This window comes from Zingiber officinale, chromosome 1A (genome assembly GCF_018446385.1).
Source record: "Zingiber officinale cultivar Zhangliang chromosome 1A, Zo_v1.1, whole genome shotgun sequence".
In the NCBI taxonomy this organism is placed as follows: Eukaryota; Viridiplantae; Streptophyta; class Magnoliopsida; order Zingiberales; family Zingiberaceae; genus Zingiber; species Zingiber officinale.
Window position 1 is genome coordinate 19505079 of NC_055987.1, and position 25258 is coordinate 19530336.

The window sequence follows — 25258 nt, forward strand, 5'->3', positions numbered from 1 at the left end:
TAGAAATAGTATAAAACGAGTATAATTCCTATTAAATTCAGTATTAAATTGAGCACGACTTTTCCTGCTTAATAAAATTTCTCCTAAATTCAACACCATTACCATTTAAAGAAAATATAGTATATTTTTCATTCAATTCAGTACGTACCATTTAAAAAAAATCTAGTATATTTTTCATTCAATTAAGGTGAAAAAGAATCGTGCTCAATTTGATAGAAAATTTAATGTACTGAATTTAAAAGGAATTATACTGATTTTTAAATTTTTTATATCTAAAAATATCATAAGTAAATAGGTAAATATAATTAATTAGAGAGTGAAAACAAAGATTTATACGAATGATGACCTTTACAAAAATAATTTAATAAAAATATTTTTCTAATTTTTATTAAAATAATTTAATTATATATAATATATATTATATATACATATTAAAATTGGCCCATCACCTCCGATGACATGTATCAATGGCGGCCTGGTAACCGGATACGCTGGCTGTGTGCTGCACTTTTTCTTGAATGTATTAGAAAGAGCATTTTAGTGGTGACTAATACTACAATCGAACCACTCTACCTTGATAAAGCCGCTTCCTAAATACTCGTCCTGCGCCTGAGATCCAGGAGTGCGGCGTTGGTTAGCGGCATTGGGGCGCTGAGCTACCTGGGGTTCAAAATGAAGCCTTTTTGGGAGGTGGAGATTGCTCTAGGTTCTCCTCGTTTTAGCTGTCAACTTGTTTGGGAGGTCTGAGGTCGAGATCGGGGCCGACGTTGATGTTAGGTGAACGAAAGGAGCTCCTTTTGGTGCTTGGGTAGCTATTGGTGCTGGTTCGGGTCGAGAAGGGAGTTCCTGAGGTGAGATCTAAGGTGGCTTGTAGTTAGTACTTTTCTGCCGATGTCCTCCCTCCCCCTTCGGATTCTTAGCTGGCTTTTGATATTTTTTTTAGAGTTTCTTTCCTTTCTGAAGCTCGATGGTAGGTTTCTTGTTGATGCTTTTCATTCTCTAATTCTTCGTTGGTAGGGTTCAGATTGATTTGATTGGTTGAGTTATCTATTGCGATTTTTCATTTGCTTGTTTTATGGTTCATTGACCTTGTTCTGTCGTCTGAGAACTTGGACGATTTTTTTTTTTTTTTACGTTGATTGGGCAATAAAGAATGGTTTTTTACTTGCAACTTTGTTGAGCTGAGAGGCGCAGGATCTCTTGAAAAATAAAAACATGTTTCTTGCTAAGAAATTGCAAATCTTTTAGCGAGGGCTTACATAGTTAATTGTTGGACTAAAAATGTTGAATTAGAACTTTTTTGGAACTTGGATTGGCTTTGGAAAAAATTTCTCATTCCCTCTCCCCAGAAGATTGAGCTTGCCATTCTATTTTGATTTGTTTCTATTCTAAATAGTCTCAGCTCGGTAGATTCCATGCCAATTAAAAATATTTGGTGATGATGAAAGAATGATAGTGATGATATTTTACAGAGTTGAATATAATCATAGAGATGTTTTGTTGTGTGAAAGAGAAAGAAAATTCTTTCTATTCAAGTTCCTTTTCACAAAAATGTTTTTTCTTTCTTAGACCAAAGTGTGGAACTTCAAGGCTAGAGGTGTAATTTTTTGGTTCCTGTGTTGCAGTCTCTCCATTAAATAAGAAGATGAAACTCTCACCATCAGGTCTTGGAAATCAGCAACAAGATGGTGAGTTATATGGATTTTTTGTTGATTATAGCTTGAAATGTTCACCGTATCAAGCTATATATACAATTTGTTGTACTTAATCAATAATTATAATAATTTGTCATCATTGGTGGTCTAAGTTCCCGTTCCAATTTTTTGCTATTAATCCTTCGATGTAAATGAATGTCATTGAGCATCGCTAACTGTGCTAGACACTGCTTGGTCAAGTGAGTCAATGCTACCACTCCCTGTTGGAGATCAATCTATCATGCCTCGGGTAGAACAATTAGGTGTGACACAAACTAGCCTTTCTCAGCATTCTGTTGCATTGCCACCATTTCCTGGAAGGGAGTGCATGGTGGATCAAGATGGTAACGTTGTGACCCAGAGCCATCACTTGTTTGGTGTTAACATCGATTCCTCATCGCTTGTGATGTAGAATGGTATGGCAACCCTAAGTAATGCTAGCACTGGGACTGATTCATTGAGCATGCATTATGATTTTTCACTGAATCATTCATTGTCTGGTTCCCATGGAGATGAATCTAGATATTTGCCATCTCCTAAAAATACAAATCCAATCAATGCAAAAGGTGGAACCTTTGTTGTTGAATGTTCATGTTGTTTGCTGGAAAATGGTTGAATGTTCTGTTCCTTACATGAGACACTTGTCAAGGTTGCTTTTTGTTGAATCGGTAAAGAAAGCATAACTCTATTAACGGAAAGAAATGATGAAATGCCACTTGAATTCAAGTTTCTAAACTAGTGAAAGAATCTAGATACTGATGTTTATTCTCCATTCAAATGCCAGTATTAAAAAAATATTTCTTGCTTGTTTGCAACTTGTTAAATAATTTGAGATATCTCTTTTGTTGCATTAAGAATGAACTGCCATCTTGTAGATCTACACTTTATCATTTTTATCTTTTTTACATTTTGCCTTGCATTGCTCTGTATTCTATGCTTATTCTAAACTTTAGCTTGTATGAGCGAGTCTTATCCTTTTTTATACTGTTCAGAGATCCACTGCCCTAGCATATGCTATCAATCTTGTGAGAACAAAGCTAAGGTTGTTTCCTTAGATGAGAAAGAAAGAGGTATCCGAGCAACCCTGAACTTTGGGCATACATTTGGACATGTGAGTCTTGAGTTTGCACGTTTTATTCTTGTCTTCTGTTTGTTTCTTGTAGATTTTCTTACTTGATACTTATTGTTACATATGTCCTTATTCATATGTATTTTAAAATAGTAGTCGACTCCATCTAGTGGGATAAGGTTAGTTGTTGTTGTATGTATTTTAAAATAGTGAGTTTGTTTATTCATATGTATTTTGTTTCTAAAAGTTTCAATCAATGAATGGATAAATAGGTGATGGCAGTTGATATGTCTTGTCGCCTTGGCTGGATCGACAATTCTATCGTGCGGCGAGTCCTCAATATCCTACAAGAGGTGATGACGGTCTAGAAATTCAGATCCGTAATGGCTGTAAGTATCAGAAACCTTAGTTTTGTTATCCTTCCCCTAGCTGCTTCTTGTTAAACTTTGTTGTTCATTGTTATCCTTCCCCTAGCTGCTTCCATTATGCATTTACTATAAATTTTGCATAAATTTGGTGAATATTTCATTCAAATTAATATATGAGAATAACTTTTCTTTGCTGCTGCTTTTGATTTCCCATGCCATGGATCAGTAGTCATGCCTGTCTTGAGAATGGCTTTACTTTTCTGCTCACTCTGGATTTCATTGGTTGAGTTTACTGTATTGATTATGTTGGAAAGTGTAGAATCTGTTCATTGAGTTTAATGTATTAATTATGTGGGTTTGCTTATTGTCTTGAGTTTAATATATAGATGTTGTATCTATTGTGAGCTTATTGTCTTTGTCAAATATATTCATTGGGTTTAATGTATTGATTATGTGAGTTGCTTCATCTTAATTATAATGTAATAATTTAATGTATTGATTATGTGAGTTGCTTCATATTAATTATAATATAATAATTTAATGTATTGATTATGTGAGTTGTTTCATCTTAATTATAATGTAATAATTTTCTTCCTCACAGATGAATATGAAAAGAAATTAAAAGTGGGGTTTTGTTTCTCCAAGAAGGATACTCATATATTTATGAAAAGATGCAATATTATCAAAAAGATTCAATCCAAGAGGTAAGATATGTTGGAACTAATATGCATGTCTAGTATATAGGGTTTTTTACTTTTATATAGACTTAACATGGATTCAAAGTTTGTGGAATATGTCTACATATTTTTTGTTTGAATTGTATGATACGTTTCTAGTTCAATAGTAAGAAGATTGATTTGTTGTATTTTCATAGTATTTTAATTGGTGTTATAAGGGTTTAATTAAGTAATTGGTGATATAAATATAATAGACAATGATTTTGTAAATAGAAAAACAAATGACTTTTATACAAACAACAGTTTTCGATAACATTTTTTTATCCATTAAAAAATGTTTTCTTTGTTAAAAAAAGACAATGTTTTTATTCGGTTGTATAAGCGTTGTTTTTGCTAAAAACGATGATACTTTTTAAGTATTGTAAAAGTATTGTCTTTGTAAAAAATGACAACACTTTTTATGTGTTGTCTTTGAGTAGTCTTTTAGCTATAGTACTTTTAACAATATTTTTTCAACCATATAGACAACGCATAAAAAGCGTTGTCTTTCAGTTTTTTTTTTTTTTTTTTTTTTTTTTTTGTAGTGGCAAGGACAAATATACTCGTGAGAACTGAGTTATATTAGGAAGAGTCTTAGGTGAGATATTCTAATGTTTATATAGATGACAGAACAGTTTAAGAAAATCATGTCTATTGTCAGCAGTAAGTAAAATATCTTCACAAGGGAATATTCAAAGGATAAAACCTACCTGTCTTATATTAGACTTAACTGTTGAATGCTATCATATATTTTTTTCATTCACGTGGGAGATTGTTGAAAATATAAATATAAATAAAAAGGTGGATAGAGAGAATTTCATTGCGTATGAGAATTTGTCTCACATTAGAAGTTTCAATCCAAGGTTGTTGGTTTATATTATTGCACCAGCAAGTAAGTTGTGAACAAATACATGGGAAAATGTTCTCTCTCATGAGTGGGTGAGCAGGGATGTAAATCCAAGATCCGGATTGTAGTAAAGTAAGTCAACTCATGTGTGAGCATGACCTATGCATGTCGAATGTCAAACCAGCCAGAGTATAGTTTTTTCAAGTGAATCAACTAATATTTTGTCATCTGTATAAATTATTATTTTTGCTTAAATGTAACGGATACATTAAATATGATTAATGAGAATCAATAATTGTCGATTGAAACAACCGACGAGCGGCTAGCGTTTCAAGGTTGGCGAATAAAGACATTGAATAATCTTTATTCGGTTATTTACTACCGCCAAAGGTTGAGCTCCTTATAAGGAGGCCATTAGCAATAGAAATTATTCCTCCTTCGTTCCCCAACCTTCCTTCTCTACCGTGCAGTTCCAAATGACAAAATCATTGAGAGAGTATTTTGGTACGAACTCAGTTCACCGCGATAACCAGTGCTTAGTGGAGATTTATTGTGTGTCATTATATCCTAAGGAACACACGACCCACAACGACCTCAAAGCACCGCCGAAGGAAGGGTGAATATGCTTTAATGACAATTCGTCCAATGTAGACCTCAACTTCTGGTTCTCCAACTCGAACTCGAGAATATTTCCTGAGCATTTGGCAATTTTGTTCCTAACCAGGCTTCCCAGTTCCTAATCACTTTGAAATCCACTCGAAACTACTTTCCCGAGCATTTGATCTCCACGCTTGAGTACTTGGCACTCGGGCAAAACTCGATATTCAAACGACTTCTATCATGACTTAGTATTTGATGATCTACTCGGCATTTGACAATCTACTCGGCATTTGACAATCTACTTGGTAGTTAAGCAACTTCTCTTCTGACTCAGCATTTGGCAATCTACTCGGCAGTCGTGCGACTTCTCTCTTGATTCGTCGTTTGATAATCTACTCAGTAGACGAGCGACATCTCTTCTGACTCGGCACTCAAAGTACTCGATGACTCAGCACTCGAGCAAAGTACTCGGTGACTCAGCACTCGAGACTACTCGGCGATTTGCACTTGGAGTACTCAGCACTCAAAGTACTCGATTGACGAGGTACTCGGTAGAACTTGACTGCAACTAGAGAAGCCCCTCTCGTGTGAGGACAACTAGTAGCTCGGTCTAACATTCAAGGCCGACAATCAGCTCAAGATGGTTCAATAGATAAGTTGAATTTATAATTTCAATTCAACAAATTTTTCTGTAATTTATAATCTCCGAGCATAAGATTGTCCAACATTTAGCACTTCGCCCTTTTTTATTTTGATCGAGAAGTTAGTGTAGGTGAGGATTTTGCTTAAATTCAAAGAAAATATTGAGATTATTGTAAATAATAAAGACAAAATAATATCCACCCAACCAACAACCTGTAATTGTATATACAACCTTTCGCATTATAATTATTGTTTTTTTTCATGAGTTACCAATAAGCATCATTTGTCCTCCCATCACACAAGTAAACCCAGAGTGTCGCACTAAACCAGATCAACCCACGGGATTAATTTAGTCGAACAGATTATTATTTGGGCCACAACAAATCCAATTCCACATCTTTCTTGATGAGTTAAACCTGGTTAACTTACAGAACCACGTAGACAAATTTGGTAAGAAATTAATGAAACCTTTGGCGTGAGTTCACGAAATCAACCGTATAAATCACACATTTCATCTCTACGTGATCGATCAACAAGGATCATTGTTAGCTCTCGAAAGATTCAAGGTAACTGGAAAAATGGGATTCGACCGCTTCAAGTCGATCGAGAAATGCAGCACGGAGGACGACCGGTCCAACCAGACCGCGGCCGCCGACCTCGTCGGCACTCTCCTCTGCTCTCGCAGCTTCTTCGCTTACTACATGCTCGTCGCCATTGAAGCCGGCAGCTTTTTCCGAGGGGTCCTCCTCCTCGCGTGCTACCCCGTAGCCTTCATCTTGAGCTGCTTCTCCGAATCGTCAGCGACGAAGTTACTCGTCTTCGTCGCCGTGGCGGGGCTCAAATTGAGGGACGTGGAGATGGTGGCGCGAGCCGTGCTGCCGAGGTTCTTCTCCGACGACGTGCACCAGGAGACTTGGCGCGTGTTTAAGTGCTTCGGGAAGAGGATTATCGTGACCGAGGCACCCCGAATGATGGTGGAGCCGTTCGCGAAGGGTTTTCTCGGGGTCGAGATAGTGATGGGGACGGAGTTGGAGGTGAACAAGTCAGGGAGGGCGACTGGGTTCGTCGCGAAACCGGGTGTTGTCGCTGGTAGTATGAAGGGAAAGGCAGTGGAGGAGTTGGGAGATGGTAACTTGCCGGATTTGGGCATTGGCGATGCAGAGGATGATCGCCATTTCCTGTCACTTTGCAAGGTTTTACTGTCACGATTCTGATTTTTTATTTTTCTCTTACTTGTTCACAAAATTGTGATATGGTTAACCAAGTGGTGGCAGGAAGGGTATATGGTGCGGCGGAGCACCAAGAACAAGCCGGCGGAGCAGGGGCAACTCCTCCGCCCTGTGATCCTACACGATGGGCGGTTGGCCCAGCGGCCGACTCCCGTGGTGGCTCTGCTGACCTTCCTCTGGATGCCGCTCGGGTTCGCACTCGCCGTCCTCCGAATCTACGTCAACATCCCCCTGCCAGAGCGCGTCGTCTTCTACACCTACAAGTTCCTCGGCAACAAGTTGGTCGTCCGAGGTACCCCGCCGCCGCCGCCGAAGCCGGGACACCCGGGTGTCCTCCTTGTGTGCAACCACCGCACGATGCTCGACCCAGTGATGGCCGCCGTGGCCCTCGGCCGCAAGGTCAGCTGCGTCACCTACAGCATCAGCAAGCTTTCGGAGTTGATCTCGCCCATCAAGGCCGTGGCTTTGACGCGCGATCGGGAACAGGACGCGGAGCGCATCCGGCAGTTGCTGGCGGAGGGCGACCTGGTGATCTGCCCCGAGGGGACGACGTGCCGAGAGCCATTTGTGCTGCGCTTCAGCGCACTCTTCGCGGAGCTCACCGACCGGATCGTGCCGGTGGCGGTGAACACGAGGCAGGGGATATTCCACGGTACGTCGGCGCGGGGGTGGAAGGCGTTCGACCCCTACTTCTTCTTCATGAATCCACGGCCAACGTACGAGGTAACGTTCCTGGAACAGCTCCCGCAGAAGCTCACTTGCGCCGGCGGGAAGTCGGCTATCGAGGTAGCCAATTACGTGCAGCGGTCGATCGGGTCGGCATTGGGGTTCGAATGCACGAGCCTCACCAGAAAGGATAAGTATGGGATGCTCGCAGGGACCGACGGCACTGTTCCGGCCAAGCGCCAAATCTCAAAATCATAATTCATGGCCGAGTAATAATCAGACATTAATTAATTCGGAGCGGTGTGGATTTTTTTTTTTTAACCTACTATTGTTTGTGCGAAGAGAAAAATTCATGTGAAAACTTTAAACGTGTAGAAATTTATTTTAAAAGTCCTATTTGTTCTCTCTCTAGAGTATACTAGTCTCTTCTTCTTACCATAAAAACAATGTCATGTCAAGACTCCAGGGACATAATTGGATGGGTACGATAGACTGTGTGACAAGAGTGAAGAAAAATTGATACTTGTCTTTATTTTTTTTCCATGACTCGTGTCTGTGATCCAACTGGTGATTCATATGAATGAGACCAAGTTGACATAAATTATATTTACCTCTACTCTTCTTCTTCTTCTTCTTCTTCGCCTCTCTCTCCTTCACAAAATTAAGAACGAGACTCAGAGCAACCGATGATACCTACTGATTCTTCTCCTTCACGACAAAATTCTTCCTTCGTGACTTACAAGCTCTCCTTCACCGTCTCTCTCTTCTTCACAAAATTAGGGTTGAGACCCAGCTGGAGGGCTATTAATTTCTGAGCCCAAGAGTAATCGACGACCTCATCCTTCCTCCTCCACTGACCGACCTCCCTCCGCGACTCTCAGCCATAATTTCTCTTTCTCGTTCAGAATCAAGCAGCAACAAGGTGTGAGCAGTTTACACCCTATTGATTTGCAAAATCATGCCTTTTATATATATATATTTTTATTTTTGGCTCATGTTTAGACAGAATCGTTGTAATTATACTGTACATATATGTATCTGTAAGTGTTTAGAAAGAATGTTGATAAGAGAGCTTGTAAAAAAAGTATCTAGCATGACTCTTTCTGAAATGTGTGGAAGTTGTACATACAGATACAAATAATTTCGTGCAGACATATTGATCACTTTTCAAGGTTTGTTCTCTGTTTCTTTGCTGGTTTATGTTATTAACTTTTCTCTTAATAAATGTAGGTGAAGAAAGTGTCATGAAAGAAAAAAAAATTGATTCGAATGAGATGAAGGATAACACCAACCATGCGGATCAAGACCCATCTCTATCTACCGTCGAAGAAGTCAAGCTACCTGAGATTGGAATGATATTTTCCTCTGAAGAAGAAGTTCGTACATTTTATAATTCCTATGCTACCAATGTTGGTTTCGGTATTTTGAAATTAGGTTGTAGGAATGGAGATGATGGAAAATAAAAATATTTTTCTATTGGATGTGCCAAAAATCATAAGAAAGTATCTCAAGCTAAAAATGTTTTACACCCTCGACCTTCTAGTAAGATAAATTGCAAAGTTAAGATTAATGTAGCTCTTCGAAATGATGGGAACTTTGTGATAACTAGTGTAGATGTTGAACATAATCATATCTTGAGTTCTGGAAAGTCACGGCATTTTATATGTAATAAAGTATTGTATTAAGTTACGAAGAGAAAATTGGAATTAAATGATCAAGCTGGAATAATTTTAAGCAAAAATTTTCACTCTTATGTAGTTGAGGCTAGAGGTTATGAGAATTTATCATTTGATGAGAGAAAATGTATAAATTATATTTCAGAAGTTAGAAGGTTGAGGTTAGGGGAAGGAGATGCTGAAGCTTTGAGTAATTATTTTTACCGCATGCACAGTAGGAACTCGAACTTTTTTTTATGTGCTGGATTTGGATGGTGAATCTCGAATAAAAAATATTTTTTGGGCAGATGCAAGATGTAGGGTTGCGTATGATTACTTTTGTGATGTCATGACTTTTGATACAATCTATTTAACTAATAGTTATAACATGTCTTTTGCTCCATTTGTTGGGGTGAATCATCATAGGCAATCTATTTTGTTGGGATGTGGGTTAATATCAAGTGAAAACTTAGTAATATTCACATGGTTGTTCAACTCGTGGTTGACATGTATGCATAGATATGCTCCAAAGGCTATAATTATGGACCAATGCCATTCAATAGCAATCGTAATTGAAGAGGTATTTACGAATTCTCATCATCGTTTATATCTTTGGCATATTATGAAAAAACTACCAGTGAAGTTAGGTGGTCATGTTCAATACAAAACGATAAAGAAACAATTAAAGACCATTATTTATAACTCGCTTACAATTGATGAGTGTGATGAGAACTAGTTAAAAATGATTGAGAAGTTTAAGTTGGAGAATAATGATTGGTTGAAATTTTTGTATGAGGAATGAAATAGATGGATACCTGTGTATGTTAAAGATCACTTTTGGGATGATATGTCCATAACTTAAAGAAGTGAAAGTATGAATACATTTTTTGATGACTATGTTCATTCTAAAACATCTTTGAAGCAATTTATTGAGCAGTATGATAGTGCATTGAAGAAGAATATTGAGAATGAAAAAAAAGTTAGATTTTGTTTCTTTTAATTCTATCATGCCAGTTATTCTTGATCATTCTATTGAAAGACAATTCCAAAATGCTTACACTAACAACATATTTAAGTTGTTCCAAAATGAAATAAGAAGGTTGATGTTTTGCGATGCCTCTTTGTTGAGGGAAGAAGGGACAACTTTAATATTTGAAGTAGTAGAAAATATGTTGGGAAAGAATGGACAACCTGGAAGAGAAGTTTCCTTTAGGGTATATTATACCGAGTTAGATTGTCAATTGAAGTGTGTGTGTTGTCTGTTTGAGTTCCGAGGAATTTTATGTAGGCGTGTGATCAAAGTGTTAATGAGAATGAAAGTTATTGAGGTTTCTAAGAGTTATATTATGGACCGATGACGCAAAGATATTAAGCGTGGGTATCAAAGCATCAGTAACATATATGATGATTATGATTATAGTGGAAAAAGACTTGGTATAATACTCTCACCCCATTGATGCAAGAGGTTCAACAATTTGGAGTCGAAAGTGGCGAGATTTGTTCTGTTTTGGTAGAAATCATGAAAAACACTAAGGAAAAACTTATTATTGCTATGGAGAATGGGTAAGCAAGGGCTAAACAACTTGAAGAAGCATCTACATCTTGGGCAAAAGCGATACACTCTCCATTGAAAGTAAGAACCAAAGGTCGTCCACCCACAAAGAGGAAACAACCTAAGGTTGAACAAATTGTGAATAAATCACTTGCAAAGACCCGAAAGAAGGTATGTGATGCATATATATGTTGGTTCTAAAGTTGAAATGGACTTTTAGAAGAACATGGAATTGCTATTAGCACTGTTAAATTGCTATTAGCATTGTTATTCTACTTGTAATGTAATTGTTTCTCTTTTTAGCATAGTTTATCTTTTTGATGTTTGAATTTGTATCCTATGTTAGCTGGGAGTTTTGTAGGTTTGTGAATCAAGAAACCAATTGTTGATGTACTATTGAATTTGTACCCAAGCTATCAAACTGGACTTGATTTCTCAAAGTTTTGTGAAATTTATGTTATGTTCTTGGTGAAATTTGTTGTTTCTATGTTGTTGATTGAACATTGTTGATGTTCCTCTATAATATTTCCAACTCGGTTTTAGCCTATTGGTGTTATGTTAATGATTTTGTAGTCTGGTTTCATATTGTTGATGTTCATATATCATCTTCTTGTGTGGTTTTATATTGTTGGTGTCATCTTATTGGCTATGTATTCATGGGGACCTTCTTCAGTAAACAACTGCTCAGTAGAAGTTTGGTTGACCATTTCAAGTAATAGACAGATTGTTGTAACTATTCAGATTGCATCAGCAAATAAACCACCTCAATGTAGAAACTTCATGTCATAGTTCACTAAGACCTATTAGGGCCATTTGGTGCTAACTATCGGAGGTGGAGAAATCTCATACAAACTCACACAACAAGTTACAACACTAAGCAAGAAGTAAATACAAGAATACAAACTAAAACCTCTTCTTACTTGATTCTCTTGTTGATGAAGACGCCTCTAGACACTCTGGAAAGTGCAACAACACTTCTCTTCCAAGCATGAAGTCAGTCTATGAGTAATAGAGAAATCTCGTACAAGAATCGGGAGAAAGCGCTACAACGTTTGAACTCGTCATTGCCTTTACATCTACGTTCCTAAGGCTCCCAATCGATTGGGCATGCTTCCAATCGATTGCCACGTCAGATCCCAACGATCTCAGCAGTCCAAAACCTGCATCCTACGTAACGGTCACATCTTAATTAATCGGCCGATCGATTGAGGAGGCTTGAATTGATCGACCGATCGATTCAGAGCGCCTCTGTGCTCTTATTGAAAAAGGCCTGAATCGATCGGCTGATTGATTCAGCCTTCCTCGTGTTTTCGCAATAAATCAACCCCAATCAATCAGCGGATCGATTGGCGGTGCCTAATCGATCAGCTGATCGATTAGGGACCTGTCTGTGCTCGCGATAATGCTTCCCAATCGATCGGCTGATCGATTGGGCCAGCCTCCACTCGCGGCACACTCCCAAACGATTGGATGATCGATTGAGCTATGGTCTAATCGATCAGCTGATCGATTGACCAACCTTGACTTGCCTAAACCAAGTCCAAGGTTCCCAAACCCAACATCCGGTCAACTGTGATATGTTGGAAGCATAGTTTGCAAAATCGCGATCCGGATCGTAGGATCGTACGATTCTACGATCCGGAAACCCAAAATCGATCCAGGATCGTGCAGAATTGAGTTTTGCAGCAGAATCACAGCAGGATCGGTAGGATCGGAACAGAATCGGTAGGATCGGAGTAGAATCGGAGCAGGATCGGTGGAAGCTTTGAGAGGTCATATAACTTTTGACTCGGATTGAACCATGGGGCCTATAATATATCAAATCAAAGCTCGTTCAGAGATCTTTAATAAATTTCAAAATTTATCCTTAACCACCCTATTTCAAAGCAAAAAAATATCATTTAAATCCTTTTCAGATGTCTAGGAGATTTTATCTTTTTTTTTTATTATCTTTTTCTCATCTTATTAGGGGTTTAAATTATTTAAACATATGTTTAACTATTTTTGAGTTAGTTTTTTATCAATAATATTCTGTCATTTATTTTCCTCAAAATAATAAGTTTTTGGATGCCTATTATCTAGTATTGTGTGACATCAACCAGTCTTTAGAAGATTATTTCCGGTGTTCATATTTGAATCAAAGGATTCAATAGCTTCTATTATATACGTTAGGTGCTTTGTTGGCCTGTAAATTGAATTATCTTATAAACAAAGGAAATATTTATTACATTGAATGTGTTATTATTATTGTATTAATAGAAATTTTATATTTTTTTCATTTTATGATATGAAAATATAAATATTATTACTATAAGAGAATGTTAGTTGAATTACAAATTAATTTAAATTTGTACATGTAGTAATATAATTTGAGGTGTTGAGTGTAAATGATTGCATATATATACAAAATTAGTTATTTATTTATATGTAAATGATATTTTTAGGTATTTTTTCTAATTATTAATCATGTATGATAAGATTTTAAGGGGTTTTGGTAGGATCGTACGATTCTACGATCCGATCCTGACCGATCCGATCCTGACCCTAAATCGATCCTGCGTAGGATCGTGATTCTACAAACTATGGTTGGAAGTCCTCATGCTTAGGATCCGGTCAACTTTGACCTGCTAGGACTTCTTCACCAAATGCCCGCTCAATCCCTTTAACCCACTTGAATTTTTCTCTTCGTGCCAAGTATCTGGTCAACCCTTTGACCTACTTGGACTTTCGGTCTCGTGTCAAGTGTCCAGTCAACCTTGACCCACTTGGACTTACAATTACTAGATATTCGGTCATCCTTAACCGACTTGGATTTCCACTGCCTGGCTTCACTCATCAGGACTTCCATGTTGGATCGAAAAGCACTAGAGGGAGGGGGGAGGTGAATAACGCTCGTGGCTTTCACTTTTCGTTTCGAAAATCTTAGAATAAACGCAGCAGAAATCAAAACACAAAGACACAAGCAAACACAGGGATTTACTTGGTTCGGAGCCTGTGGCGACTCCTACTCCAAGGCCTACGCTCGTTCAGCGTTTACTTTGGGCAACAACTATAAGCTCGCAAATATTACAAGAGATTATTACAATAAAATTGTACTGAAAAACTATACCGACAACAAGTAATTGAAACTTCACAGCTTTCGGTCGTCAGGGTCTTGTTATAGCTCAGCCGGATCGTCTCGTTAACAGTGCACAACTGAAGGTTTGCTTAAAATGTGTTGTCTCAAGCTGCTGGTCGAGACTGGCTGATATAAGCCATTGATGGCACCTTCAAGGCCCTTAAGGGCGCCTCCATTACTGGCGGATTCACAACGCGGATAAGATCCGCAACTCCCGCAGCTTATCCTCTTAAGGGCACCTCCAATGCCCTTCAGGGCGCCTCCAAGGTCGTCTGAGGCGCCTCCAGCTCCTTTGGAGGGCGCCTCCAGCTCCGCTGCATAGAATCCTCAGCCCTTGCACCCGAGGCGCCTTCAAGCTCCATAGAGGACGCCTTGGGTACTGTTCATCTGAAGCAAAACTTGCTCTTTTGTCCTAGCAAGATATGTTAGTCCCAAAATACCAAGCATACCCTGCAATACAAAGTTAGCACATAATAATAACATAAATGTAAATGTCTGACAGTCACCGAACTGTCCGGATCTAACTTCATATTCCCGTCCGGAAACCCTAGGTCGAACCGACGCCTGCTGTTCCCTCAACGGGGAACGCATCTTCACCTACTCCACTCAGGAGAGTATACCTGTTGCCAGTTCGATCCTCCAGATTGACTGGGCTTTTGCTCAGCGTCCGAGTCTTCAGGTCTTTCCGCTGGACGTTCGCTCTACAACCCGCCCATACATTCCACCCGATCAGCGACACCAGGATTTTCACCTAGAGTTTCCGACTCTAGGACTTTTGCCCGAAGACCTCGACCTGCCAAGTCTTTCCACCTAGGGTTACTATCCCCTAGGACCTAGGGTTCCCATCCCCTAGGGTTTTCTGCCTACCTAATCGCAGCTAGAACTTTTGCCTAAGATACCTTAGGACTTTTCCTGTAAATTCATTCAAGCACATTAGATCACAAATAACCTTAACTTTGAATCCTTTGGCATTATCAAAACTTAGGTTCGATCATCAGATGCTTCCCGCACCAACAATCTCCTCCTTTTTTATTATGGCAACAAACATTCAAAGTTAAGTAAAAAGACATAAAGAAAAAAGAATAACGCTATAAAGAATTTAAGAACAGCGCAAGCATAATTGAATTTAAATAATAGCGCAAGTATAAATAAATTTAAGTGAAAAACTCGCCCTTAATAAAAGCTCCCCTCTTTAGATTTTTCTTTATACTTGACTTTTAGATTTGAATTTTCTTATACTCTCCCCCTTTGCCATATATCAAAAAAAAACTTTGTGAGGGAAGGAGTAAGAAAATGTTGTTTGACAACACTTTAAAAAAATTTGATTTGTCAACAAATTGATAAAGACCAAATTTTAAGAGTGATAAGAATTTAGCTTATAAGAACTTAGCTTTTTAAAAATATGAGAAAAGAAACTTTAGCTAAAACTAATTTAGTTTAATAGGAGGTTGAATAAATACTTAAAATATTTTGATAAACACTTAGCTTTTAGAACAAATTTTCTTGTAAGAATTTTTAGCTAAGTAAATGAATAGATTAAAAAAATCAGTACCTAACGTTAAAAATTATTTTCCTTAAAGAAAAATGTTTTGTTCAAAAACTAAGTTTGAAAAGTAGTTTAGCTAAGGGAAAGTTTATTGACTTTGAAAAATAACTTAGCTAAATTTGAGTTAAAAAAATTTTGATAAAACTTTAAGAATATTTTTTAAAAAGGAATTTTTCAAAAAGAAACACTTTAGGGTTTCAAACAGCAATTTTACTTAGTTAAAATTTGAAAAGTACTTGGCTTAAATAGTATCAATTTGTATAACCTTTAGCTAAGTCCATTTTCACTTAGAACCAAAAAGAGTAAGACAATTTTGTTAAAAGAAAATTTTAGTTTTCTTTTCCAAAGTCCTAAAGTCCAAGCATGAGTAATTAAAAATTCAAACTAAATACTTAGTTTTCTTAGCCAAATGTCTAACCATTAGCTACTAGCTGCTTACCTAAAAGGCAATAACTTTCACTTGGTTAGTCAAGTTAAATCAATGATCCAGTTAGATTTGACTAAGACAGGATAACTTAACTTGATTAATGTAAATTTGGTATTTATTACCCAGACTTACTGTGATACACAGATATAAGCATTCTGAAGTCTAGACAGTACCCTAGGCATCTCACACCAGTCTAAGTGTTTTCATACACAAACAAGGTAATCCTAGTGTGCTTGTGAGATGCTCTAGCTGAAAACTAGGGGTACATGCTTTCTTGGGGGTAAATTCCTAGGCTAAGTCCAAATTTTAAAAACTAATTTGAATTTAAAAAAAAAATGTTTCTTGGGATTTAAAAAACTAAGCAAAACAACATAACCCAATCTTTAAAAAAAATAGAATAAGTGAGGCATAAAAGAAGTCCTAGGCAATAATGCATAAAGATGAAATGTACCAAATATAGACTATCTATAATATACAGTGGATAGTCTTAATCAATCATCCTCAGGTGGCGGTGGAGATCACTTAGGGGCTCGTGAAGTCTGGAAGAACTTCTCAAGCCTGGTGGTCAAGCCATCTTTGAAAGCAGTGAAGTCACTTCGGAAAGCAGTCAACTCTCCTCGGAGCGAGCTAAAGCCATCTATGACAGTCTGCTGTATCTGCGCGGAAGACTCCTCAAGTCGATCTTTGACAGATAGTGAACTTGAGGGTTGGACTGACGTCGTGGGTTGTGCTGGAGAGAGAATCCCCAAACATCTCAGTATGCGTGAACTCTAACACCTCCTCTCCCTCGGCTGGATAAAAATACTCATCTCCGGCTAGGACGAACCCCTCGGCTGGAGCAGCGCCCTTGGCTGGAGCAACACCCTCGGCTGGAGCAACAACCTCATCCTCGGTTGGATCAGCTGGCGGTGGCCCACCTCTCCATGGGAGGACCCCTGAGCGGTGATGTCTATATGAGCTAACCTAAGGTGATGCTGGCCGAGCTCGTCATAAGATCTAAGGGAGGTAACTGTCCCCTGGGTCGTATCTATCCCTAAAGTCGAGAAGATATATGTCAAGACATGACAATAATGCATGTGGACTACAAGGGACGTAACGAGACTAGCCGCATGAATGATGTTATGAAACATATGTAATACTATGTCTATATCTAAATGCTGACATAAGATATACAAAAAGAAGGAATGAGAAGGACGCATCTTCGGGACGTCCCGAGATGTGATTGACAAAATGCATGTAGTCAGGACTCGATATATAATGTAGTCCTGGACCCTAAGAGAGAGTGACCTGAAGTTAGAAACTACAGGTGGTCTCTCCTCCCCATAAAAATACATATAGAGTGTATCTAATGTAATGTGGGAGTAGGGCTCGCCAAATGGTAGATCCCTACTAGGGTAGCATAAAAAGAGGCATGTAGAGGGTCTAAGACCTAGACTAGTACATATCAAGGCAGGGGTAAACTGAAGATCCTTTCCACCAACTCTGGTGGAATAGGTCAGGTCATCAACCCTCTCAATGAGCACATAAGTCTTGATTTACTGCATTACTGCAGTAAACCAGCTTACCAAGCTGAAAGTACTCAATCATCTGGACCACAGGCTGCCAATATCTAGAAAAAATATTCTATTCAAATATCTACATTTAATTAGAGAAAATGTATGCTCAAGAAACTCAATCCTATGTCGCTCAATGGGGAACTTAGGATCGGTAGATGAGGCACTACCGGAAGTAGACGTAATATTACATTGTTTCCTAATTTTTAACACACATAGATATAACAACAAAAATGCACAAAAAAAATCATTTAAGATGGATTGTGGTATACCTAGGAGGCATTGTGAGGCTTTGATGAGGTTTAGAGGGGAGAAACTCGAGTTGAAGGTGCCTCAGTGTGGTTGATTTGTGAGAAAACAGCGAACAGAGAAGCCTCTGTTCGTTGAAAATTCGTGTGTTGAGGGCGCCTTCACTGCCCTTGAAGGTGCCCTCAAGGGTGTATGGGACGTATTCGGTCAGAGGCGCCCTAAGACGGGTTGGCGGGAAATTTCCCCCGCTCTCAAGGGTGCCTCCTTTGTGTTGGAGACGCCTTCGAGAGGCGCCTTGCCGAGGCATTTTTTGTTTCCCCTCTTTTGTTTTTTTTTTCCTTTTTTTGTGTTAAGTTTAGATTAAGATAAAATTTGTTAAATTAATTACGATTAAAATTAGTTAAGTTAAATTTATTAAATTAAATTAAGGGTAAGTTAGTGAATTTGATTAAGTTAATTAATTAGGTAAAGTTAGTTAATTTGATTAAGTTAATTAATTGGGTAAAGTTAGTTAATTTTAAATTCTAATTAGGTTCATCCTAGGTCCATCTCACCCGATTATAAGTTGTCAATCAGGGAATCTTATAAGTTGTTGTGAGATGGTTAATTTTATCTTTAAGTATTAGATTATGTCTAAGGACTAATTTACATTTGAGTTAGACTTAAGTTTTTCAATTAGTCAATTAAATACACATTTCAAAGATTGTCTTCCAGACTGTGGTGAGACATTAGGTCTTCTTGGGTATGGGATCATCCACCACTTATAGACAAAGCCTTTCAAAAAAATTATATATTTAATTTTTCTTTTTGAAACTCCTAGGACTAACTAATCAAGTGTAAATTACGCCTGGGTCCTTAATCTATCTTAATCTAAGCATATAATGAAAGCAGAAGAAACAAAGCATTTATCAAATAATTCTAACAATGGTCTTTCTATTAGCTCCCCCTGGATTATAGCCTCAATATGGTCTATCAAGGTAATGGACTTGATCCTTGGGGATCTAATATTGACCAGGTCCAACTTGATTAACCAAGTTTGACTTGGGGACCCATGCTTGGACTAGTTTTTTGTTTGTTCTATTAAAAAGAGATAGATATAAATGATATTTCTTTTTTATCCTAAATTCTAGTCTGGATCGATTGCATACAACCTTTTGTTTTCCAAGAATCAAATCAAGATTCTTGGAACCCAGTGAAAACTGTTCCAACGTGATCTTCAAATCCTTGACTTGAGTTTTCAGGCTAGAATTCTCTTCCTCAAGATTTTGGACTTGAGTTGAGGTTTCAGTCTGAATAGGGTCAGTCAAGGATTCGGAGTTAGTCACTTCTTTAAGGGTTGTTACATCCTTTAGAAGTGATTTGATCCTAACGTTAGATTTAGCTAATTTACACATAAGATAATTAATTAGGTTATGCAATCGAGAAATACTTACAGCGGGGTTGGGCTCTTCAGAAACGGATACAGATCTGTGGCTTCTCTCTGATTCTACTTCTGATTCGTTCTCGCTTTTGGATTCATTGATTTGGTCCCGAGCCGTCAGTGCAAGGAGGCTCGTTTGTTCAAGCTCTTCATCGGACTCTTCTGATGAGGACTCATCCCAAGTTGCCTTCAGAGCTTTATTCTTTCTTTGCTTCTTTTCATCCTTTTGATTCGGACAGTTGGCTTTGATATGCTCCTTTTGGTTGCAGCCGTAGCAGGTTACTTTGAACTTGGTTGAACCTCCTTGGACTGGATCACCTTCTTGATGTCCTTGTTGAAGCCCTTCTTCTTTTTGTAGAGCTTTCTTACCAAGTTGACAAGTTCGGCTGTGATCTCGTCGTCATCATCGTCTGAGTCCGGTTCTTCTTCTGACTCCGGTTTGGTTCTGCGTCTTGCTTTTGGTTCACGCGCTCTGCTTGTACCTGCAATCAAAGCTATACTCTTCTCGGCCGGATGAGCATTAATTTGTTCATGTAATTCAAATTCAGAAAATAATTCATCAAGTTTAATTAAAGATAAATCCTTGGATACCTTGTAAGCATCTACCATGGATGCCCACAAGGTATTCCTCGGAAAGACATTTAGGGTATACCTTAGGACGTCGCGGTTCTCAACTTTCTGTCCGATTACGTGGAGTCCGTTGAGTAGATCTTGTATACGGGCATGAAGCTGGCTAGCCGTCTCACCTTCCTGTATTTTAATATTATATAATTTATTAAACAGTAAGTCACACTTACTTACCTTTGTGTCTGACGTGCCCTCGTGCAACTCGATCAATTTTTCCCACAATTCTTTGGCGCTCGAGAACGGGCCGACGCGGTTCAGCTCCTCCTTCGTTAATCCACATTGGAGGGTGCAAGTCGCTTTGGCGTTGGCTTTGACCTTTTTTATTACACTTGCGTCCCAGTTCTCGCATGAAACTGGTTTTCCTGAGCCGTCGAGTGGAAGTGAGATCCCAGTCTTGATGATCATCCACATCTTGAACTGGGTCTGGATGTATGACTCTATTCGGCCTTTCCAGTAGCCAAAATCTTCGCTGGTGAAGAGCGGTGGTCAGACTGTGCTATAGTATTCTTGATGGGCCATTTGAGAAATGAATCTCGCACACAGAAAACAACAAAGATTCCAAGACTAGGTCTTGGATTTAGTAGTGCGGGTTAAAAAAAAAATAAACACTCGAACTCAAGTGGTGTTGCACCAACTTCGAGGAAAAATTTGATTACGAAAAAACTAGATCAGAAGGCGGCAATAATACCGATTCCGATCGACTCCGAAAAATTGAAAATCACTACAAAAAAATGCTTGATTGGTGGTTGCACCAAATCGAAGCGACCCCACTCTGATACCAATTGTTGAATCGAAAAATGCTAGAGGGGGGCAGGGGTGAATATCGTTCATGGCTTTCACTTTTCATTTCGGAAATCTTAGAATAAATGCAGCGGAAATCAAAATACATAGACACAAGCAAACACAGGGATTTACTTGGTTCAGAGCCTGTGGCGACTCCTACTCTAAGGCCCACGCTCGTTGAGCGTTTACTTTGTGCAACAACTATAAGCTCACAAATATTACAAGAGATTATTACAATACAACTATTCTAAAAAACTATACCGACAATAAGAAATTGAAACTTCACATTTTCGGGTCGTCGGGGTCTTGTTATAGCTCAGCCGGATCGTCTCGTTAGCAGTGCATAGCTAAAGGATTGCTTAGAATGTGTTGTCTCAAGCTGCTGGTCGAGACTGGCTGATATAAGTCGTTGATGGCACCTTCAAGGCCCTTGAGGGTGCCTCCATCACCGGCGGATTCACAGCGTGGACAAGATCCGCAACTCCCGCAGCTTATCCTCTTGAGGGCGCTTCCAATGCCCTTGAGGGCGCCTCCAAGGCCGTCCGAGGCGCCTCCAGCTCCCCTACTTAGAATCCTCAGCCCTTGCACTCGAGGCGCCTCCATGCTCCATGGAGGGCACCTCGGGTACTGTTCATCCGAGGTAAAACTTGCTCTTTTATCCCTGCAAGATATGTTAGTCCCAAAATACCAAGCATACCCTGTAATACAAAGTTAGCACATAATAATAACATAAATGTAAATGTCTGACAGTCACCAGACTGTCTAGTTCTGACTTCGGATTCCTGTCTGGAAACCCTAGGTCAAACCGACACCTACTATTCCCTCAGCGGGGAATGCGTCCTCACCTACTTCACTCAGGAGAGTATACCTGTTGCCAATTCGATCCTCCAGATCGACTGGGCTTTTGCTCAGCGCCCGAGTCTTCAGGTCTTTCCGCTGGACGCCCGCTCCACGACCCGCCCAGACTTTCCACCCGATCCGTGACATCGGGATTTTCACCTAGAGTTTCCGACTCTAGGACTTTTGCCCGAAGACCTCGACTCGCCAAGGCTTTCTGCCTAGGATTACCACCCCCTAGGACCTAGGGTTATCACCCCCTAGAGTTTTCTGCCTGCCTAACCGCAGCTAGGACTTTTGCTTAAGATACCTTAGGACTTTTTCCTGCAAACTTATTCAAGCACATTAGATCACAAATAACCTTACCTTTGAATCTTTTACTATTATCAAAACTCAGGTTCGATCGTCGGATGCTTCCCGCACCAACATTCGATCTGCCTAGCTTCACTCACTAGATCTTTCACCTGGCTTCACTCACTAAGATTTTCATTCACCTAGCTTCACTCACTAGGACTTTCACCTGGCTTCACTCACCAGGATTTCCATCTGCTAGCTTCACTCACCAAGATTTTCAACCGCCTAACTTCACTTACTAGGACTTTCACCTGGCTTCACTCACCAGGAGTTCCATCTTCCTAGCTTCACTCACTAAAACTTTCACTTGTCTTCACTCACTAGGATTTCCATCTGCCTGACTTCACTTACCAGGTCTTTCACACCAAGTGTCCGGTCAACACTGCCCACTTGGATTTCCACTTCTACCAACCTTCCTATTGGACTTGCCTCTGCCTAACCTCTAGTTAGGACTTTCCCAGTTAAGTATCCAATCAACCTTGACATACTTGACTTTTCTTCACACCAAAATGGTCAAACCTTAATCAGAGGAGAATTGTACCAACAGTCTCCACAATCGGGCTATTGCACCAGCAATCTCCATTTATTATCAAATATCGAAACCCAAACATCACGATTCAAACTTGAGCCAACTCAAGCTTAGTTAACCTGGCCAACCTTGACCCAAGGATATTGCACCAACAATCTCCCCATTTTGGATGTTTGACAATAACTTTAAGTTAGGCTAATCCCATAGCCTTAACTTCTTTTCATGCCAAAGTATGAATAAGGGTTTCCTTCATTCTCTCTCTTTCTTAGAAGGCAAACTCCCTTTTTAGGTAATAAAGGTCTAACTTAACCCTACATTTCTCCCCATTGGCACACATCAAAAACTCTTCTCTATAAGAGTTATCTTCACGTTGTTCACAACCTCACTTGTTATTCACAACACTACAATGAAAATCCCATACCCTTCATCGTACTCAATGCTCATCCTTGAGCATACACTTAACCGAAGGTTATACTCCCTTCTAAAGCTTTGGAAAAAATATTTCCATGTCTCTAAAGAGTGACTCCTTCTAAAGACATGCTCCACACTTCTATCATTGCACCAATAATGACTTGAAATCCCTAAACCTTTAGGAAACCCAAAATTTGAAGTATTGAGGTTCAAAAATCAATATTTGAATGCAAACCTCAACTTAAACTTCAACATAGTCTTTCCTAACCATTTCATTCTTGTTTTCATCATGAAAACTCTCCCTAAGTGTGTATAAATGTATTTCAAAGGGTTAGGAATGGTTAACATGACTAAAAATGGTTTAACAAGCTGAAATCAAACTTTTACAATTAAAATCAGTCTTTTTCAATCGATTGGAGTTAGGGCTCAGTCGATTGAAGTCATTGAATCGATCCATTGATCGATTCCGCAAGCTTCTGTTTACGGAAATTACCTTTGAATCGATCGGCCGATCGATCCAGACTTGGGCAATTGATCAGCTGATTGATTCCGCGACGCTCTATTCGTGGAAAATCCCTTCTCAATCGATCGGCTGATCAATTGAGACCTCCCAATTGATCGGCTGATCGATTGAGACCTCCCAATCGATCGACTGATCTATTGGGCTTCTGAATTTATGAAATTCAATTTTAGATGAAATTCAGAAATGTCCTAGAAATTATACAAAATTTTAAAAATTATGAAAATTTATGTAGACATTATTTAAGGCATGTACTATCATGGAAAAATAATTTTCTAAAAAAATACATCTTATTTTCAAAGATTGACATAAAATTGAAAACTTATAAAAACTTCAATGTTTCTTCCAAGTTTGTGTCTAACTATACAATTGTGATTACTATCAAATGATAGCTTTCACCAAGGTTTTCCAAAGTATATTTAAAATGATTTTTAAAATCAATTTCCAATCATGTTCTTTGGGCTAAATGTACATGACTTGTACATTAGCTTTCCCAATGATTGACAAACATAAAACTATGTGTTTTGATGAAATCAAAACTCAACAAGATGCACTAAGTCAACATCTTGAGTTTTGTTCATCATCCTAACATCTCACTTGTATCTAATGTGTACTAAATCACATACAAGTCAACTTATAGTCTTTGTGAGATGTAGATTTTAGTTTTGCACTAAACTAGGAATCATGCATATCTATCTAGGTATTTTAAGATATGAACATCCACCTAGGATGTCACTTGTTTGTAAATGCCATTGTCCTTAAATATAAGGAGTTTAAAATAATGCATGATGATTAATGACATACATCAACATAAATGATTTTCAAAAGAAAACTTACTATATCTACATGATGTATGTATGACATGATATGATATTTTTATTTGTTTTTCATAATAAACATGAATGCAAAATATGATGTTATGGCATATGATGGACAAACAATCATAAAAAATTAGCTTTAATAATGTATACCTAAATTAACTATCTAAGTATCCTTAATTCTTAGCTAAACTTAGCATTTAAATCTAGATTGTCCCCCACCTTCTTCAAGAAAATGCCAAAATCCAACTTGGCATTTCTTTTACTCTTGATTTGTTGTGTCAATTTAAAATTAAGTCCATATCTTCAAATTTTAACACATTCTACTTTTTCCAAAGTAATCAATTAATCCACTTCATTTTCAAAGGTTAACAAAAACCTTGAAAATGTTCTCAAGTGTCAACTTCATCAAGGTTGGGTTAACTAGCCTTCTAATTAGAGTTGACACTCTCTAACCCATCTAGGGTGTAGATAATATGCTCCTAGGAACCAACACCTATTGGTGCTCCTTGGATGTTCTAGGTACTCGCTAGGGATAACTTCCCTAGACACCTTCCTAATGACCTTTCTAGGCTTCTTTGATGCCTTGGTCACCTCCTCTAGGTCAACTCTAGGGATAACTTCCCTTGTGACCTCTTTAGTGACTTTTTTTTACTTATTAAAAGTCTTAGTCACGTTGGTTTCTACAAAGATACTTCTAGAGATAACTTCCCTAGATACTTCTAGGAACCAAAGATTCTTGCCACCTCAACTTAAGATCATTATCATTTACACTAGATCTTGTCTATGTAGGAGGAAAGTCTTCTTTAAACCATTTTGAAACTATGCTCTTAATCCTTGCCCGCAAATGTTTGAACTCCTCATTCTGTGACTTCTGAATTTCATCATTCTTAGGTGGTTGAACTGCATTTTGTTTGACATGCTCTCTTGTATATATGGCATGTACTTCTTGAATTTCTGGGGGAGATTCCATCCAACTTTTGCTCGACTATCCATGGAGGTTCAATGCCACTTGATCAATTAATGTA

The 25258-nt window shown here is 38.5% G+C and overlaps 1 protein-coding gene and 1 long non-coding RNA gene across 3 annotated transcripts; both read left to right on the plus strand.

The window, feature by feature from the left end:
- Positions 1-457: 457 nt before the first annotated feature.
- LOC122020161 lies at positions 458-3976 on the plus strand. 2 transcript variants are annotated; one of them, XR_006122129.1, is made up of 5 exons: positions 458-851; positions 1626-1688; positions 2687-2805; positions 3036-3152; positions 3733-3976. It is a non-coding gene; the product is annotated as an uncharacterized LOC122020161 (long non-coding RNA). The 2 variants fall into 2 exon arrangements; XR_006122130.1 differs by lacking the exon at positions 3733-3976 and having other exon boundaries at positions 461-851; positions 3036-3603.
- A 2488-nt stretch (positions 3977-6464) lies between these two features.
- Positions 6465-8301, plus strand: LOC122020167 (glycerol-3-phosphate 2-O-acyltransferase 6-like). The gene is made up of 2 exons (XM_042577961.1): positions 6465-7129; positions 7211-8301. The coding sequence occupies exons 1-2, from the start codon at positions 6515-6517 to the stop codon at positions 8087-8089; spliced, it is 1494 nt and encodes a 497-aa protein (XP_042433895.1). The 5' UTR covers positions 6465-6514; the 3' UTR covers positions 8090-8301.
- The last annotated feature ends 16957 nt before the right edge of the window (positions 8302-25258 follow it).

Excerpts from the sequence above, each read along its gene's own strand:
- LOC122020167 (XM_042577961.1), top strand. The coding sequence starts at position 6,515 with ATGGGATTCGACCGCTTCAAGTCGATCGAGAAATGCAGCACGGAGGAC. Across the intron at positions 7,130-7,210 it reads ATTTCCTGTCACTTTGCAAG|GAAGGGTATATGGTGCGGCG; the intron begins GTTTTACTGTCA and ends AAGTGGTGGCAG.